The sequence below is a fragment of the Myxocyprinus asiaticus genome, chromosome 32 (assembly GCF_019703515.2).
Source record: "Myxocyprinus asiaticus isolate MX2 ecotype Aquarium Trade chromosome 32, UBuf_Myxa_2, whole genome shotgun sequence".
NCBI lineage: Eukaryota > Metazoa > Chordata > Actinopteri > Cypriniformes > Catostomidae > Myxocyprinus > Myxocyprinus asiaticus.
This window is the reverse complement of record NC_059375.1, coordinates 12,237,525-12,258,054: the sequence shown is the minus strand read 5'-3', so window position 1 is coordinate 12,258,054 and position 20,530 is coordinate 12,237,525. Positions and strand designations below refer to the sequence as shown.

General features: G+C 36.5%; 1 protein-coding gene across 2 annotated transcripts in view; it reads left to right on the top strand.

The window, feature by feature from the left end:
• The first annotated feature begins 339 nt into the window (after positions 1–339).
• Positions 340–20,530, top strand: part of LOC127423339 (sodium channel protein type 4 subunit alpha A-like) — a 38,142-nt gene continuing 17,951 nt past the window's right edge. For both annotated transcript variants that reach the window (XM_051667549.1, XM_051667550.1), the window contains exons 1-14: positions 340–591; positions 708–826; positions 3,543–3,632; positions 4,059–4,187; positions 4,629–4,720; positions 5,059–5,313; positions 6,542–6,605; positions 8,303–8,444; positions 8,527–8,727; positions 8,849–9,010; positions 9,121–9,241; positions 11,761–11,999; positions 17,256–17,429; positions 17,525–17,881. In XM_051667549.1, coding sequence (XP_051523509.1) covers positions 340–591; positions 708–826; positions 3,543–3,632; positions 4,059–4,187; positions 4,629–4,720; positions 5,059–5,313; positions 6,542–6,605; positions 8,303–8,444; positions 8,527–8,727; positions 8,849–9,010; positions 9,121–9,241; positions 11,761–11,999; positions 17,256–17,429; positions 17,525–17,881 — 2,397 coding nt within the window. The remainder of the gene's footprint in view (positions 592–707; positions 827–3,542; positions 3,633–4,058; positions 4,188–4,628; positions 4,721–5,058; positions 5,314–6,541; positions 6,606–8,302; positions 8,445–8,526; positions 8,728–8,848; positions 9,011–9,120; positions 9,242–11,760; positions 12,000–17,255; positions 17,430–17,524; positions 17,882–20,530) is intronic.

Below are 20,530 nucleotides of genomic sequence, written 5' to 3'. Positions count from 1 at the left end.
ACTTTCACTCAGCTGATAATAGAAACTTCTGTGTGTGCCAATTAACTTTTTTGGTACAGTCTTTGTGTAGAAATACCACTATAAAAACATTCTGTCTGTCTGTTCAGCTACATTTTTTACTCCAGATTCGACTCCATTCTTTCCTCACAATTCATTAAATACTTAAATATATTGTTAATGTGAGTATTATATCATTTCATTAATTTTTTTCCACCTGATCACACTTTCCCTCATAAAGTCATATTCATCTTCTGTGCTTTATAATGCAGTGATTTCTTCTCTCTCAGAAGCTTGGTGTAGTGATTCCCCGGTGAGGTGGTATCTCTTCGCGATGCCAAGATGGCAAGCCTGCTCCCTCCCACAGGCACCAACGTTTTCCGCCGCTTCACCCCAGAGTCACTGGCGGAGATCGAAAGGCTCATCCATGAAAAGATAAGCAGGGAGGAAGCAGAGGGTGACGATGAGGAACCACAGGCACCGAGCCGTGACCTGGAGGCAGGGAAAAGCCTGCCCATGATCTGTTGCGACCCACCAAAGGATCTCCTCAACACCCCTCTTGAGGACATAGACCCCTTCTACAAAGCACAGAAAGTCTGTCTCACTCCCAAACATGTTATTCAAGTGCACTCTATTTAAAGTGAAGCCTGTTTTATCTGGTGTTTATAACTGGTCTCAAACTTTTGCATTTATATCTCTCTCATTTGCAGACGTTTATCGTGATAAGCAAGGGGAACACAATCTACAGGTTCTCTGCCGAACCAGCGCTGTTTATTATCAGTCCTTTTAGTCCCGTCAGAAGAGGAGCCATCAAAATTCTTATACATTCATATCCTTCCTCATGTATAAACCATCATTTTGACAACAGTCGTCATTACAATGCAAGGCAGCACAGCATTTATATTCTGCAAATATTCTGGCCATAAGTATTCAACTTTAAATAATTTAGGCAGCCTCAATTTTCATAGCCTCAAGGAGACACAGTGTTTACAGTTTTTGAGAAAATTAACCTATGAATTGCTTACTAACAGTTGACTGCATATTAAGCTGGGATAGGAGAAAGTATTTTAACGCATAAAAAGTTACATACTTCAGCTTTAATGTACAAAGTCAAGTCTTAGCTCAATAGATAATTTTAGCCTTAAAGGAATAGTTCACTCAAAAATGAAAATTCTCTCGTCATTTACTCACCCTTGTGCCGTCCCAGATGTCTATGACTTTCTTTCTTCTGCTGAACACAAAGATTTGGAGAAGAATATTTCAGCTCTTTTGCTCCATACAATGCAAGTGAATGGTGTCCAAAATTTTGAAGCTCAGAAAATCACATGGGTTATAAAGGATTATAAAAGTAATCCATAAGACTCCAGTGGTTAAATCAATGTCTTCAGAAGCGATTTCATAGGTGTGAGTGAGAAACAGATCAATATTTAAGTAAATTCTCCTCTTTGCTCAGTCAATCTCCACTTTAATGTTCACATTTTTTTACTTGTGTTTTAGGTGATTCACATTCTTCATGCACACCCCCCCCTACTGGGCAGGGAAAATAATTTCTAGCAAAAATAGACTTAAATATTGATCTGTTTTTCACCCATACCTATCAAATCACTTCTGAAGATATGGATTTAACCACTGGAGTCTTATGGATTACTTTTATGCTGCCTCTATGTGCTTTTTGGAGCATCACAATTTTGGCACCCATTCACTTGCATTGTATGGACCTACAGTGCTGAAATATTCTTCTAAAAATCTTAATTTGTGTTTTGCATAAGAGAGAAAGTCAAACACATCTGGGATGGCATGAAGGTGAGTAAATGATGAGAGAATTTTCATTTTTGGGTGAACTATTTCTTTAAGAGACGTTCACATTGAACACATTTTTGTGTCCGTTTAAGCTCTTTTTGCATTGTTTTCTATGTAAACGTTCTAGACAGAAGTCTTTAAACATTGTGCCACATAAAGCAATTTTTTCAGAGTCTCATGCAGGTATGCCACGTTTTTAGATATTGTGTCAGGTAAAAGAGAATGTCAACTTTTTAAAGCATTCTGCATTCTGCTACTGTAGATTGCGCTGCATTAAACTTTTTTTTTTTTTTAGCACAAGAACGTGTTCAATCCGAATGGCCCCTTAGGTTTGCTATCTATTTTTGTTTTTTGTCAAATTCACAATTTAAGTTTAATGGGTTTGTTCTAAACCCCTAAAGATCTGTATTTCTACACATTTTACTCAAGGAAACTGTGGAGACAATTTGATATGAGCTAGTGTATTTTTTCTATGAATCATATTTAAACAAGTGTCATCTTTTAATATAGCAGACCCCTACAATATATAGCCAGATGCATTTTAAACAAATTTTATTTAAACTTATTTGCTATTCAACACTGTGGACACACCTATAAGGGATAGCTGTTTTTCCTTATGACGCTTAAAAATGTAATGAATTAATTGAGACATATTGAGAAAGTTGATAATTTTAATGAAAAATACATTATTCTTCTTCATATAATTCTTGGTGTATAAATATTTGGTAACACTTTACAATAAGGTTCCATTTGTTAACATTAGTAAACAATATTAGTTAACATGAACTAACAATGAACAATACTTATTAAGCATTTCTTCATCTTAGTTAATGTTAATTTCAACATATAATAATACATTTTTAAATTCAAAAGCTGTATAATGTTAACTTTAGTTAATGCACTATGAACTAACATGAACTAAAAATGAACAATAGTACTTTTATTAACTAACATTAACGAATATTAATAAATGATGTAAAAAATATATTGTTAATTGTTTGTTCATGATACCTAATGCATTAACTAATGTTCACGAATGGAACCTTAATGTAAAGTGTTACCAAATATTTCTATTTATTTTTATTAAGGGAGAGTGAAAACATGTTATGCCATGTCAACTCCCCTTATGCAGAACCAAAGTCTAAAACCTAAAGTTCCCTTATATTTAACATCGTTCCTTTACTGCCTTGCAAGCACTAGTATTCCTTCAGGCAATGCAAATCCAGTTTTTATGATGATCTTCTTGATGATATTGATCAGGGTCAAAAATTTAAGAGGGCTCTAGGCAAAGATGCCACCAAAAATAATACAAATGTCTCTGAAAGTCAAAATGTGGGGGTTAAAAATGTCCTTATAATGATTTATTTCTGTATTTTTTAGTTCTTAAAATCTTATATAAATCTTAATATTCTATAATAGTATATTATACATACTGCATTATGGCATCAAATATGAATTAATATAATTCTTAGGGTAATTAATTCTAAATCTTGAGAACTGGTCTTAATGAATCAATTAAATTAAACTGAAGTATTTAGCATAACAGATGAGACACAATTTGTGTTTTAAATGGTTTGAAAAAAATATGTTCTCATAAAGGTAAAAAAAATGCCCCTGAATAACAAAACCAGAAGGCAAATGTTACGTTAAAAACTTAACGTAAAACTACATTTTTAACACTGATTCTGAATGATTCAGTAGTACGACATTAGTTGTTTGCTGTATTTACCTTAACTCTGCTTCAAATATTTTAGTATGCTCATCATGATAACCATCCTCTCCAACTGCGTGTTCATGACGATGAGTAATCCTCCGGCCTGGAGTAAAACTGTTGAGTAAGAGCTGCCGCTCTCTCTTTTTACTTGAACATACAGTACTTTTACATTTATTAGTGGAAGTTCAACAGAAGTCTCAAACTGTTTTAAGGTTAGACAGATTTTTTTTTTTTTTTTTTTTAATAAAGTACATACAACTTCAAAGGTGGAGTGTGTAATTTCTGCATTACTAGTGTCACTAAACGGAATTGCAAAAACAATGACATATATTTAGATGAAATATCACATTTATTGGCTTGATTTTTTTTTATTTATTTTTTTTTATCTACCCCACTATATGTAGTGGTAAAATGCTTTATACTTGCTTTGTACAACTGATTCATATGTTTAGTATTAAGAATGATGACCCTGGGCTGCATATTTATGATCATTAATTTATTATAATGTGTTGATTGATTTATTTATTTGGTTGTTTGTTTGTTGTAGATATGTTTTTACTGGTATATATACATTTGAAGCAACAGTCAAAGTTTTGTCTCGAGGCTTCTGCATGGGACCTTTCACATTCCTCCGTGACCCATGGAACTGGCTTGATTTCATGGTGATCAGCATGGCGTGAGTATTCAGCTTTTTTAGACCTTAAATAGTATAAGCTATATACGTGTATACTGCCAATTCATAATCAATATAAAGTTGAGGTTCCTTGGTGTAATTAGGTGTTACTGTAATAAAACTTATTTGATTTCTGCTGGGAATTTCAGTCCAGTTTCTTGTGTTGTTCACACAAGTGATACCCTGCATGGTTAGTTTCATTTAGACACCTTCTCAATGACAGTCAGCTAATGCTGCCCTTTGGCCACAGTAGTTGACAGATCTAAATTTAACTTCTTTTAAAACCAACCACTTACAACAGCCAGGAACAACTAACCAAAATAATTTTTTAAGACTCTTAAGCAATATTTTCCATTGAAGGAAAAATGTTACTTTTACACCTCAGTCTGGGTGTTGTGTGTTGTACCCATTTGACGTCTTGATCTGTGGTGTGACTGTTTCCAGGTACATCACAGAGTTTGTAGACCTCGGTAATGTGTCAGCACTGAGGACGTTTCGTGTGCTCAGAGCTCTCAAAACAATCACTGTTATTCCTGGTATGTAATATTAACTAATTTATTTCTGTAGAACTTTATATTAGATCAGAGATCTTTTAAACAGGCAAGTGAAATGTGAAATGCGCAGATACAAGAGCAAATGTTTTTAAATGTATATGCACAAGCTGCTAACAATATCAACATTTCAAATCATACACACTTTATTGGACTGTACAGCACGTTTTGTAGAGTAAGGTAGTGGTTCTCAATTGGTTTTGCTTTAGGATCCAGATTTTACAATCCAGTATAGTTAAATAAAAACACACCTTTATTTTGTTTTCTATCTCCTTTGCATATTTTTTTTACATTTCTCCTCTCATACTGTACTTCCCACTCAGGTTTGAAAACCATTGTTGGGGCTCTGATACAGTCTGTCAAGAAGATGGTAAACGTGATGATTTTGACCGTCTTTGCTCTGGCTGTGTTTGCCCTCATTGGCCTGCAGTTATTCATGGGAAATCTACGTCATAAATGCATCCGTTGGCCGATCCCCAACAGCACCATCTTTGATGAATACAACACCACTATGGTCAATGACACCATCCTCAACGTCACAGATACATTCGATTTCAAAGCTTACATAGACAATGAAGGTGAAGTTAGGTCAAGGTTATTAAATATTTCCAATTTTTACACAACTATGTCATTACATAGTTAGTACTGCAATTAGTTCTAGCAGTACTAGTGGTAGTGGCATGACCATAAGTCATTGTGCTAAAATTGTGACTATCAATTTCAAATTATTGGCACATTTTGTAACAGTTGTTTTACATTTGTTGGAATTTGAGATTCATTTCAGTACCTGTTTACCTAACTACATGTGTAATATCTACAGTACTGTGCAAAAGTCTTAGGCACATAAGATGTTTCACAAAAGCATTTGTTTTAAGATGGTTATTTATATCTTCAGCTTTAGTGTGTCAATAGGAAATATAAATGTTAGACTCCCAAACATTCCTTTTGCAAATAGACAAGATTAGAATAGAAGAACAGGGAGCCCTGCAACAGATGTCATGGCCTCCACAAAGCCCCCCACTGAACATTGTGTCTGTCTGTGATTACATAAAGAGACAGAAGCAATTGATAAATAAATAAATAGAAGAACTGTGGCGAATTCTCCAAGAAGTTTGAAACATCCTATCTGCCAACAACCAAGAAAAACTGTGAATTAGTGATGTTTTAAAGGCAAAGGTGGTCACACCAAATACTGATTTAGCTTTTTTGTTTACTGGACTTTGTATGACATTAAGTGATAAATGAAAACTATTTATGTCATTATTTTTTGAAGACATCCTCACTATGCAACATTTTTCACAAGTACCTAAAACTTTTGCACAGTACTGTATATATATATATATATATATATATATATATATATATATATATATATATATATATATATATTTCTTGCAAGTCACTTTGGTAAGAAAGACAATGAATGAAATATGAACTATAAATGAAAGAACCTTACAACCTGTAGAACCTTAATTTAGATAAGAGTTCTTTTAAAAATGCTAATACAAATGGTAGTGTAAAAGCACACAAGAGCAAATATTTTCAAATGTATATGTGCAAGCTTCTAACAATATCAACATTATAATAATTCACACTTCACTGGACTGTACAGCACATTTTATAAAGTAAGGCAGGGGTTCTCAACTGGTTTTGCTTTAGTACTCATATTTTACAATCTGATATAGATAAATAAAAACACACAAATAAGAAAGACAATGATTGAAATATAAAAGGAAATATGAAACATGAATTAAATATATTGTATACAAACTTTATTGGCATACTTGTTTTGCTTATCTTTTGCAGAAAACCAGTACTTTCTGGAGGGAAGTTTAGATGCTTTATTATGTGGTAACAGCTCTGATTCTGGGTAAGTTTGGAAATCTTATTACCGTTCAGTAGTTATGTCTGGGAATGTATTTATACTACACACTGTGGCATGCACTGTCCTCATAAGGGACACGGGCAGAAGGAAAAAATATTGTTTTACAGATTTTTTACTATATATATATATATTATAACTAGTATTTATATGAATGTATAGGATACTTATTTTTCTTTTATTATACTGTATACATATCCATATTTTTCTTTTGTTTCCTTTATCACAAGTAATAGCCTATTTTTTTAGATTTCTCACAAAAAGCATGACGGTATTACAATGTTTTTTTAGACATGGTCTGTGGTAATGCATGTTTTTTGATTTGTATGCCATGTTTGCCATAGGTTTTACATGGTATTTTTTGAAGCACCTTGGAGTACTACTATTACAATATCATGAAGTATGAACGTAGTAATCATTCAGTAACATGGTGTTACCCTGGTAACGGCACAGTGCTTTTTTGTTAGGGCTTTAATGTTTTTCTTGTCTCATAACTCTTCTCTTCACTTTCTCTAATCTCTGCTCCTTTACATCATCCCTACATGTTTGCTGCTTCCACTCTGACTTCATCATCCTCTTTATAAAACTGACTCTTCTTATAGTACTTTCTGTATAATGTTATTTTAGTGTATTCTGTCATTAATATTTAGGACCTTACACCAGTAAAGTGGCGGAATCATGGTACAGTGGTGTCGAGATAGTAATACCATGGTTCTGAATAATGTCCAAAAAAAATGGTATACCATGGTACTTTTCTAAAAGTGATTAGACTAATGGCTTATCAGTGTCAACAAAAAATGAACTGTCTTTGGCTGAAACAGACTGCTCCTTCAGTTTATGACAGTATTCTATGAAAGACATATTGAATTTCTTTCTACACTGAAAGCGATGCATCCGCTCCCATTAAAATTAATAAAGCTGCCTACACTGCAAGTGTGCTATGTTGAAAATGCGGTTGCAATCACGTATTGTGGACTTTTTTCTGACCTTTTTCTCACCTGAGGCCACGGTACTTAGATATTCCAGGGTGAATTTTCAACAGCATTTTTGCACCCTTGAAGGGCACTTCTGCGGGAAGAGGATGCCACTCGAAAGTTCGTTCCAATGAAAGTGAGAAAATGTATCTTTTCTGGAAGGGCCCTTCCACAAGACTGTTAGCGAAGGCTACATTCATACAGTAATACCATGTTTCCTTCAGAGTATCCATTTAAAGGGCTCCGCACTTTGTAGTAAGTAGGGCATAGGGAGGTTCACTTGCGATTAGAATCCACCACCGATCTGCTGTAGCATGCGCTGTTAAAGGCACCTCTGCATAATTTTCTTTCATTGTTCTGCGATTTACAAAGAAATCCAATAATGACACATTATTATTGTTATTGAGAGAATAATAAGATTTTAATTTTGTTTTAACTAATAATTTTTCTTGGATGACCAGATGGGCAACTTAAGATTTGTGAACGAAAGAGCCAGGGGCTCGTGCCCCTGTTGCCCCACTTCTGTCCACACCACTGGCTACACACTTGCATACCTAAAAAAACATACTGTACTTTATTAACGGTTGAGAAGTAATTTCTTTATCAAATGCAGAATGGAAAATTATAATACAAAACAAAGACAACAGAGATTTAAGAATGAAAAGATGAAGGTCATATTTAAATGACCTTCTTTGTCTGGTGTTTTAATAGGAAGTGCCCTGAAGGATACACATGTATGAAGGCTGGAAGGAACCCAAACTATGGCTACACCAGCTATGACAACTTTGGCTGGGCCTTTCTCGCCCTCTTCAGAGTCATGACTCAGGACTATTGGGAGAATCTCTTCCAGTTGGTCCGTTAACTAGTCATTTTTATGTCTGTTCATCTGTTGGAAGAGTATAAGTGAATAAAATTCTCATTATCATCTTGTTTAGACCCTTCGTGCGGCTGGGAAGACATACATGATCTTCTTTGTGGTGGTCATCTTCCTGGGGTCTTTCTACCTCATTAATCTGATCTTGGCAGTGGTTGCCATGGCTTATGATGAGCAGAACGAAGCCACCATGGCTGAGGCCCTTGAGAAAGAAGAGGAGTTTCAGAGATTGCTTGAGCAGCTCAAGAACCAAGAACAAGAGGTCAGGTGACTACCATATAATTTCACTTTAAAACAGGGTTAGGTAACCATACTTTCAACTGACTATGTAACATTGATTTATATTGATATATTAGTTTGTCTTTACATATCATAAATTACAGGCAGGCAGTAAAGTCTCTTTGGCCAGCCAGACAATGCAAATTCGAGGGTCAAACAGGACAGGTTCATTACACAGTCTTGGAGGTGATGACATCATAAAGGACTTGAACGGCAAAATAGTTCCTCACCTCATTGTCAACAGAGTCCCCTCCTGTGACAGAGAAGTAATACAACTCATTCTTGACATAGTGTGTAATTTTTAGATATTTATTCACACAAGAAAGTCCATATTGGCATATCTTTAGACTTCTGTACTGTTTCATTTATTCTACAGTTATCAGCCGAAGAGGACCACAAATCCTTGGGCTCCAAACACAGTATGCAGTACCTGGACCAGCTCAAACTCTCCAAGAGAGCAGCCAGTGCTATCAGTGTGCTCACTGCAACTATGGATGGTACTAACCTAAAGAAACCCTAAACATTTCAAACAGTGACGGCCCGTCAAAGGAGGCAAGGCAGGCTGAGCCTTCTCCAAAATTTGTTCAAAATGAACATAAAAACTAAAGTGATAAAATCCATTTAAATTTCAAGTTTTAAATATTTTGTTTTCATGCTTGGTAGCTTAAATGAATACCAAAGGAGGCTGACTCTGATTAGTAACCAATAAGAATGAATGTTGAATCAGAATGGATATTCAAATTAGGCAATTGTCATTAGTTTCCTTCCAAAATGCACCCAAAAAAGGAGAAAGGGTGAAGAATTAAAATTCTTCAGCATAAATAAATACATTAACAGAGGTAATCTCTCAAACCAATTAGAGTATCACTTTAATGCCTCATCAAGCCTGCTTGTGGTTGTGGTACAGACAATTATTCCATAAACATGTGGTACCACGGCGGCTTTCGTTGTTGCACACTGTCTCCATGTTTATATCCGCGACTCCTGCTGAACGCATTTTGATGCTCTCTACAATATGGAACAGACTTTCTGTGAAAAGAAACATTATGACTAGGCTTGGGATCAATGCCTTTTCATGCATCGATAATCGGAAGATTTTCCAGATGATTATCGATATATATAGGATTTTTTTCTTCTTCAGATATTAATTGGGCTACTCGTTGCACAATAGTCTTTATCTTTTTAAACAATTTTCTCAACACAACTTTGGTAAAGTGTAAGCTGCAGGGTAAATTTCACGGGACACCGGACGCGTCTGGCGGCATTCTAAAATTAGAAAAATTATTTTCTACAAAGGTACGCACATACCAGCCTCAAAATTCTGAAGTGCCACAGAGCACAACTTGCATAGTTTTCCATTAAATTAGACAGAAATCTAAGTCATTTTTTGGTTTGACAGCTTGAATGAAAGAGCTATTCAGTGCTACATACAGAGAAATTGCATATTAAATGTCACTATTTCTAATCGTTCCGTTTGCGCAGTTACACCAGTTTCATACACTAACCTGCAAACTCATCAACATCACATTGTTCTTCTTAAAGAAGTTCAAAAACGTTTGTAATTTTGGACTGCAATCTGCTGCGCCACATCAGCTTGTCCTGTGTGTGTGTGTGTGTGTGTGATCATGACCACGACCAGCTTCAGTAAATGTTTTATCACCCTCTAGTGGTCTCCCAACGTTATTATGCCAGACTGTTAAACAGAGTGAATTGGAAAGCATGCAAATTAGGCTTCTAATTTAAATGTCGGCTAATTTTTATATATCGATGCCTCAAAAATATATTGATAAACTAACGTGCCGATCAATAATCGATATATCAATATTTTATAACATCCCTAATTATGACAAATTGAATAAAAAATATTTAGGATTCTGCACTATTTCTTGGTAATTAATCACATAAGAAAATGTGTGACATTGACCACGTTAACCTCACCCTCCTGTCTTTCACAAGAGGAAATGTTTGGCAAAATAACAGCCTCAGTCACCATCTACTTTTATTGTATGGAAACAGATGCAATGAAAGTGAATGGTGACTAAGAATAACATTCTGCCTAACATCTCCTAAATTACGAGATAATTTTTAATAACTATCCCTTTCGGTGAAGTAATTCATTTGTACCAAAAATAAGATTTCCTTGCTTCTGTTGAAGCACACAAGACGCTCTTTGGAACATTCTCAAATCATGCTGGATAACAGGAATCATCAGGTTTTGCACAAACTTGTGGAGTACATGCCATCTTTTGTATGTTGTCTTTAAAGCAAAAAGGGGGACATAGTACATACTAAGAAATTTGGATATTCATGTTTTTCAACTCAACTTTTTACTCGATTATAATGCTGATGTTATCATTTGTAATGAAAAACAACTGCAGTAAATTAGAAAATTGCACAACAGAATCATTTTCTCCATTTGACTTTTGAACCCAGTGTACAAGCATAAGGCTTGTGAAGACCCAGTAGCAGGAATTTAAATGCACTGGGATTAGAGAGGCAGCTCGGAAGTTTCTAAACATTAATTTGAATTGTAATTATCTAGATTAGTTTGCTGTGCCTTGTACGCCTGTCTGACATAACCGCAGGGAATGTCTATTGTCTAGATTTAGAGTTTTATACTTGGCAAAGGTCAGGCACATTGTGTGTAGAGAAAACCTGTTAACTTCCTCTGAGTGGTGCTAATCTTTGGGCTATGGGCTGACTAGCAGAGTTTGTTGCTGTCACTCTGCTGATGTTCAGTCATTCAGTGCCTTGCTGCTCACTGTAAAGAAAATGGTCAGAATATACTTATGTGGCCAAAAGTATGTGGACATCTTCTAATTATCAGATTTGGCCCCTTGATTCCAATGAAAATTTCCACAGCCATGTGGAACTCACTATCAATACAAATGGTTTCAAAATGAAATGCTCAAAAAGCACATATGGTGGTGCTTGGATGTCCACACACTGTCTGCCACATAGTGCCGTTTAAAATAGTGTTTCTAATTTCTCTTTTTCTACCTTCTTTGTCTCCCAGAGTTGGAAGGTGTCCAGAGGCCTTGTCCACCAGGCTGGTATAAGTTTGCGGACATTTTCCTTAAATGGGACTGCTGTGCTCCCTGGCTCCTCTTTAAGAAGTGGGTTCTTTTTGTAGTGATGGACCCATTTTTTGATCTTGGTATCACCATCTGCATTGTGCTCAACACACTGTTCATGGCCATGGAGCACTACCCCATGAGTCCGGATTTCGAACATGTTCTGTCAGTGGGCAACTTGGTTAGTGTCACACTCAATTCATCAAACAATTCATAAGAATACAAACTTTTGGAGCCCCTATTCAAAAAGATTTTTCTGACAAGTTAAGCATCATACTTTAGTTGCCATCTTATAGACAAATATCCATAATCCATACTTACAGTAGATTAGGAAGGGCTTGGAAGCATGAGCATTGAACAAGGGTATAATGGTGATTGTGATCTAATAATCCTTCCAGTTCCTTGGTCACCCATTCTTGCAACTGAACCTGCAAGCTTCTATATTAGTAGCCCATGTTTTCTGAAATGATTCTCTGAAATGAAGTTCAGTCATAAAACTCTACATGGTGCAAGGTCCTTTGAACATGTAATCTGTTAACCAATCGTCTTTCATAATCTAATGCCAAAGCTGATAGATCCTATGACATTTAATCTGTTAGCCAATGAACTTGCACACTCTTTCTTTGTCTAACATTTAAATTGCCTCAGTTGTTTGCAAATAAGCAGGTTTTTCTGCAGCTCCCTATTACAGAGTTTTCTCTCGGTAAACCTCCTCCTCCCCAGCGTCACAAGTCTAGATCTGCTTCACAGGGATTTTCAATGTTTTTTTGCGGGTCTTAAAAAGTCTTAATTTGCCCTTCTGCAAATTAAGGCCTTAAAAAGGTCTTAAATTGGAGCAACAAGTCTTAAATTCATAAGGTCATGGCATTAAATGTTGTTCGAGGGATTGTTATCTCATTGCATTTAAGTAGGGTGAGCAGACATCTGGTTTTTAAGAGGTATGTCCCGGTGTCCCGACAATTTTCTAAACAATGTAATTATCTCCCGGTTTCAGCTGGAAGGCTCACTGGTTTTTTACTAATTACATTTAATATACAAATTTTCCTTCTCGCTATTGTCTTTGGTATCGTTTGCAGAGAAGAGAAGCAATTTCGATGCGTCGCACGTTGATTTCAATCTAGTCTTACAGCGAATCTGCTGAAATGTGCACACTTTTTGTCATCCTGTCATTCAGCGCAAGTAGAAATGCACCAACAAAAATGAATTTTCAACAACGAGCTAAAAGAAGCCGATCCATTTCTTTGTGCAACACGTGAATATGTATTTTTCTGTCACTCTTAATGATCATTTTCCCACACCTTTCAGAATGAATACAAATAGCCTATAAGAGATAAAAGATTAGATTTTTTATGTACTTTTATGTATTTTATTCAAAATGTACTCTTATTTACACAAATCATCCTGTTCCAAAGTTTTCACCCCTTGGTTCTTCTTGTGTTGCCTTCTTGAGCATCAGTAATTGTTTGCACCATTTTTAATAGTTGTGTATGAGTCCCTCAGTTGTCCCAAGTGTCAGAAGCTGGATCTCATCATATAGCCAATGAAGAACTCAAATGTGCAGAAGATGCTGAGAAACCAAATAACTGTACTGTAGTTAGGGGGTTTTTCTTAAGAAAAGTGGACATCGTCACTGCTCTGTCAGGGTTCAGCCACTTCTGTTAGTTTTTGTTGTCTTTGTGGCTGAGCTGTGATACTCATGTTTAGTGTCTTGTCTAGTCTGTGTGAGAATGCATGGCTCGCCCATTTGGCATTGTCATGATTTCTCTTATCTTGTTGTTTATTGGCACGAGTGCATTGCTCTTATGTCATCCATGTGGCATGCACTCGTGTCAGTTGTATGTGTCTGTCTCTCACAACCTTGGGTCGTCAAGTGCTCGTGTCTTCTGTCTACCTTCCTTGTCGGTTCAAGTTTTTAGTTTGGTTTTGTTTTTCCTTTTTCTCCATTGTGGTAATTTTTGGTTATGTTTGTTTCCTTTTTATTTAAATAAAAGCTCATTGTTGCTATCTGCATTTGGGTCCTCCTTTCAAATACCCCATTCCGTGACATGCTCAGGACAAAGCAGGGACTCATGAACAATTATTACACAAACAGCCATTGATCATCGAGAAAGCAACACACCATATTGTAACAAAGTTCACAGTTAGGGGAAAGGAGGAAGTGGGAGACGGCGAATCCAACTCAAACAGTATGTTTATTTTAAACTCAAAATCACACTTTTCAGCGGCAACACTTATAATCACGCTTTATAGCAGAAACAGTTCAGCACAGTCTCTGGGTGTGTGTGGTAACTCTCTCTCCTCTCACTGGGGTCCGGCTCGCTCTTAAAACCAGTCTCCACTCTCACTGCAATGACAAACAGCTGTTAGAGACAATCATTGCCTGGTGATGATCCTTACTGTTCTCATCTCCTGATCTCGCTCTCCATTCACAACCCAGCCCTAAACCACACCCCCACCACCACACATATTAAAAACCAAAGAATGTAAACTTCTGAACAGGATCATGTGTGGAATATACTGTATGAGAGGATCTGTTATGTCACATAGCTTCTTCAGGGCAGTACTAAATAAAAACAAAATGCAATTTTTATGATCCCTCGTTTTAAAAAAAAAAAAAAAATTATAAAGTTATTTCCACATTCTGGTGGTTGGGAGCAGAGTTATTCAAGCCTTAAGATACTTTTTTTTTTTTTTTTAATGAGTTAAAAAGTAATGGAGATCTTTTGATAGTTGCATTTTTAAACATTGAAGTGTTGCTATGAATATGGCTCTTCATGTGCTCCCTAGACATTTACATTTAGAGAACATAATGATGTATTGTGTTCCCTTCAATTGATTACTTAAATTTTCTTTTGATGGTCTTAAAAAGTTTTTTAAAAATGTCTTTAATTTAGCTTCATTAAACCTGCAGAAACCCTGGATTTTATCTATGTCTAATTGTACAGCAGCAGCATGTTATGTCCTACATGCTCAACACAGCATGTCTGTGTATATTCAAGGAGTAGCAAGTCTTCATACTTGCTCTGCTGCAGCAGCAGTGAAAGCAGATCTAGTTTGCTAAGACCAAACCAACAATTTGTCTTATCCATTATAACACCTTACATTTATTCAGAGAGTTTTCCTGACAGAGCTTTCCTGACTGAACTGTTCTTAGCAGGGCAGTAACCATAATATTCATTGAGGGTTGAGGGGGACGAGTCCCTCCCAATATGCACCGCTGTCTAATTGTCATTAAGTTGTTGCAGGAATAACACAACAGTTTAAAAAATGTTAAATTTTTAGCATGCACGGTATAGTCTAACAATGCTCGTCAATGTAATTTGAGACAGCCAATCAAATCGATGAAAGCGGGACTCAAGTTTAAAAAGCTGAGCAGGCGAGAACCTCGTGGATTATTCCAGCACCACGCAGAACGCACACATCAGTGTCAGCAGTTCAGGTTAAGAGTGTTAGTGTAATGTAAGATGTAACTAACTAAACATGCAATATTTGCCCTTATTTTATGATTGAAATGTTGAACAGACCGACAGTAATTTCCAGTGGTGCAAACTATTCACCATTTTGCGAAATTCGCTGTTTTGAATGAAAAATACTGTATGTCACGTAAAGTACGTGATTTGTATGTCATTCATAATTTTGAATGTGAAAACATTAACGGAGCCATTTTCAGCAAATCAGGCTTAAGACAAAGAGCGAATGTGTGTATATTGTAAAGGAACTGAATGAATGTGGTTATCTGGCAAGCTTCTGAAGTACCTTTTTAGAAAATTCACTTGATATTGACTTAGAAAATGATCTATAACACAATGTAGAGCATTATCACCCTCAGATTAGAACTAGAACATGGTAAGACTTGTGACTGGTGACTTCTGTTGTGTTTTTAAGTTGTGGCAAGGACAGTGTCAAATATTTTGAATGCAAATATTATTAGGTAATAATTTAAAATCAATTAAAGATTTTCTAAATAATTTCTGTATGTCTTTAATTAATTCTGAACTGTGTACATCATCTCCTAAGAGTCTTCTTTTAAAAGAGACCATTTTATTTTGAGGATAAGCCTCCAGTTAAAGAATTCACCTAAGAATGGAAAATTTACTTTTACTCACTCATTTACTCACCCTTATGTTGTTCAAAACCCACATGCTGTCACTTTTTCGTGGAACATAAAAATAGATATTTTAAGCAGCACTGTTCCATAGAATAACAGTTTATAGTGAGCAGGAGCTGTCAAGCTTCAAAAAGGACAAATACTGTAAATTGTTATTAAAGGTTCAGTATAAATATTTCATAACAATAGTCTATATGACTCGTGCACTATATTCCAAGCTTTCTGGGGCCACACGACAGCTTTGTGTTGAGCGAACTACTTTTATGGTATATTAATAATGATTTTTTGACATTAGTGGTTAATATGAACTGTTTTTGTGTGGGAAAAGAGCAGCGTTCGGGTTCTTAAAGAAAAGATTGTTTTAAGATTCTACTGGGGGGAAAAATACAATGAGGGACACACTGAGGGCAGTAAATAATGTTTTGTATTTTCTTTTTGCTAGCCAGCTGACATGATCATGTCATTTTACAGATACATCAGTGATGAAAAGAAATTACAATTATATTTGTCTTTTCATTGAGACTGCACAAAAAAGAAAGAAAAGATGACTAAAACAGGCCAATTGCTAGCAATGCAGACACAGTGATAATCTTGCAATGTGTAAACTAAAAAAAAAAAAACAAAAAAAAAAACGTATGTTTTAAAAACAAAAAAATATAAAATTTTGAGCCTTAATCACATTTAAAGCCTTCATTCAGAAAATAATTGCATTCAGAGCCTTCACTATTTTAAAGTACTAAAGAGGATGATTATATTTGTGACCTCAACACCTGCGACCCCCCAGCCCCAAAATGGTTTGGTCAAGACATGGTTCAAGACATGGTTGCGGCCTTGGTTCTTAGCACCTACCTACCATAAGGACAAAGCTAGAGTTAGTACAAACAATGTGCGATTTTGACACAAAGCATCATACTTAAACGATGTTAAAATTCTTTCTCGTATCCCAGCTTAATATGCAGATTCAGCTGTAAGCCATTTGTCAGCTTACATCAAAACATACTTTTGATTGATTGAGCGACCCGTGTAGCCCAACAGAGCAACACTGACTCGACCAATGGTGTGAGTTTGGGGGCGGGACTATCTTTTTGTACAACCAATGGAAGATGGGGAGTATTCTGTAATCTGTTTGTAAACAGTGATTCTTTTTGCAATTTCATTTGGTGACGTTAGTGGCACAGAAATTACTCACTTCAGCTTTAACATCAGGAAAAAGCCACTGCTGGTAGAATGATTTAAGTAATCAAAAAGTAAGGCATACTGATAATTCCTTTTCATTGTCCTGTAATCAAACTAAGACTGTTTATCTTACCATTCTTATCCTTGATCTAGGTATTTACAGGAATCTTCACAGCTGAAATGGTGTTCAAGCTTATTGCTTTGGACCCTTACTACTATTTCCAGGTGGGCTGGAACATATTCGACAGCATCATTGTCACTCTCAGCCTGGTAGAGTTAGGACTGGCCAATGTCCAGGGCTTGTCTGTTCTCAGGTCCTTCCGTTTGGTAAGAAAATTGACTTTCTTTGTCTGTGTGATTAAATTGTTGACTTGTGTTGTTATTTTGTGTTTGTTATATGTGTGTGTTTGTGCTGGAGGTAGCTGCGAGTCTTCAAACTGGCTAAATCTTGGCCCACCCTGAACATGCTGATCAAGATCATTGGCAACACAGTAGGTGCTCTAGGGAACCTGACGCTTGTCCTGGCCATCATCGTCTTCATTTTCGCCGTTGTGGGCATGCAGCTCTTTGGCAAGAGCTACAAGGACTGTGTGTGTAAGATCTCTGAAGACTGTGAGCTGCCTCGCTGGCACATGAACGACTTCTTCCACTCTTTCCTCATAGTCTTTCGTATCCTGTGCGGAGAGTGGATCGAGACCATGTGGGATTGTATGGAGGTGGCAGGAGCTGGCATGTGTTTGGTGGTCTTCATGATGGTCATGGTCATTGGTAATTTGGTGGTAAGTGAAGCAGAGTTTGCACATACAATACATGATGAGAGTGAACGTATTAAAGTGAACTGTCAAAAAGTACTCAACATGATTTCTTCTAATTGTAATCACACTGATAGCAAAAGCATTGATCAATTATAGATACTGTATATATAACATAACTACAGCGAAGGCTTTTATTAAATTAGGTCAACTCCAACTATATGTTACTTAGTTTTCTTAATAGGTGGGTAGAGAACTGCAGTGGTTAAAGAATGAAACCAATGGGCATCTGTTGTCACTGCTAAGCTGTAAATCTTTATAACTGTTTTTTTAATGGGTGGGTAGAGAACTGCAGTGGTTAAAGAGTTAAACCAATGGGCATCTGTTGTCACTGCTAAGCTGTAAATCTTTATAACTGTTTTTTTAATGGGTGGGTAGAGAACTGCAGTGGTTAAAGAGTTAAGCCAATGGGCATCTGTTGTCAATGCTAAGCTGTAAATCTTTATAACTGTTTTTTTAATGGGTGGGTAGAGAACTGCAGTGGTTAAAGAGTTAAACCAATGGGCATCTGTTGTCACTGCTAAGCTGTAAATCTTTATAACTGTTTTTTTAATGGGTGGGTAGAGAACTGCAGTGGTTAAAGAGTTAAGCCAATGGGCATCTGTTGTCACTGCTAAGCTGTAAATCTTTATAACTGTTTTTTTAATGGGTGGGTAGAGAACTGCAGTGGTTAAAGAGTTAAACCAATGGGCATCTGTTGTCACTGCTAAGCTGTAAATCTTTATAACTGTTTTTTTAATGGGTGGGTAGAGAACTGCAGTGGTTAAAGAGTTAAACCAATGGGCATCTGTTGTCACTGCTAAGCTGTAAATCTTTATAACTGTTTTTTAAAGTTTTAATGGTCTGAAGCTTTAGCATAGCAACTGAGTCAACCCTTAAAGATTTTGAGCAGACTGATCACACCGTGAATTCAAAAGTAGGTCAAAATCTCTGCTGCTGATATTGGTTTGTGTTTACTGAAATTCAAATCACTACCCCCAGTGGCCAAAACTGCTAATGTTGTTGATTATATGAGCACATGTGAGCTTCAGTTTTCAGGTAAAATGTCCACAGAGTGGTGGCAAAAGCGAGTTTTTTTTTTTTTTTTTTTTTGTTAATGAATACAGTCAACTGGAATGCATATTTCATTGACTCTACTCAATGAAAATTAGTACTTTCTTGCTCAGAGAAGTACAGGCAGAGAGGACAGAGAGACAGTGGTGAAAGTGCCTTGAACTTGACGTGAGCAACCATTGGCAGCCAATGCAGTGAGAAGAAGAGAGGTGTAGTGTGTGCTCTTCTGGATAAATTGCAGAGGTTTAATGGCGAAATTAAAATTGAGTCCTGCCAAAAGAGCACTGCAGTAGTTCAGTCTAGATATAACAAGAGCCTGGACAAAGTGTTGTGTAAAATGCTTAGATAGGAAAGGTCTGATCTTTCTAATATTGTACAGTGCAAATTTGCAAGATCGGGCTGATGTGGAACGTAAAGTTCAACTGATAATCGAACCCTCCCCAAGGGGGATGGTGCTTGTCAGTAATTTGGCAGGATGGAGTCAAATTCAGGGAACATGAACTTTTGGAAGCTACATGTCGATTTTCCCATGTTGCTTTGAGCACAGCTAAGGGCGAGCAGGATGTTGATGACATTCAGGTGACAGCAGTTAGTGACAGAGCTCTCTTACTGTCCTCCTTATAATGTGTTAATTACTGATAGCATTTAAAGGAATAGTTCACCCAAAAATGAAAATTAAGTCAGTATTTAGTCACCCTTGTGTTGTTCTAAACCCATATGTCTTTCTTTTTCGGTAAACAAAGGTAGACATTTTTTTTTGGGGGGGGGGGGGTTGGGGGTTGCTCACTGATGTCATACAATGGATGGTGACCTTCACTTCAAGCTCCAAAAGGAAGCAGAAGTATAATTCATATGTCTAATAAATAATTACATGCTACCTGTGCCTTGTTCTGAAGGCATACGATAGGGTTTGGTGAGAAACAAACCGAAATCTAATTTATTATTTAGTGAAAATCATCACCGACCGTTGCCTCTCTCATCTCTCTCAGTTAGATTTCCGAGTACTTCGGTACATACAAATTAGGCTGGGCATAGAAATGCATCTCCTCTTCGACTTCAAACATGTTTTGTAAGTTCATTTGCCATGGTAGATTACAATGCAATACTGTACCGCTTGCACTTAAATTCGGTCCACTGCAGAAATTACATAATTCACCTTTGGTTAAATTAAGGCACTGAATAAACTTCCTCTCATGTTATATCTAGAAAAGGAAATGGCCCATCTGTAAGCTAACAAAGGCTGAGCATGCCCCAGCATGGCTTACATACATTTTCACACTCACTCTTCATCTGGTTAGATTTTCCTGTACTGTCTTCTGGACAAACAGCATTAGAAGAGAGATGCACATGTTAAGTGCTGACTTCTATTTACATCGTATGACTAGAGCCAACAAACAGTGGTTTGGATCTTGGCAATCTGCTAAGACTCAGCTCAAATGAGTGTCTTGGCACACAAGAAACAAACATGTACAGCTGAGCTGAAGCTGGAGACCTGATCTAGGCCAACTCCCCACCCATACTCTATACCTGTGGTTCTCAACTCTTGGATACCAACCCAAAAAT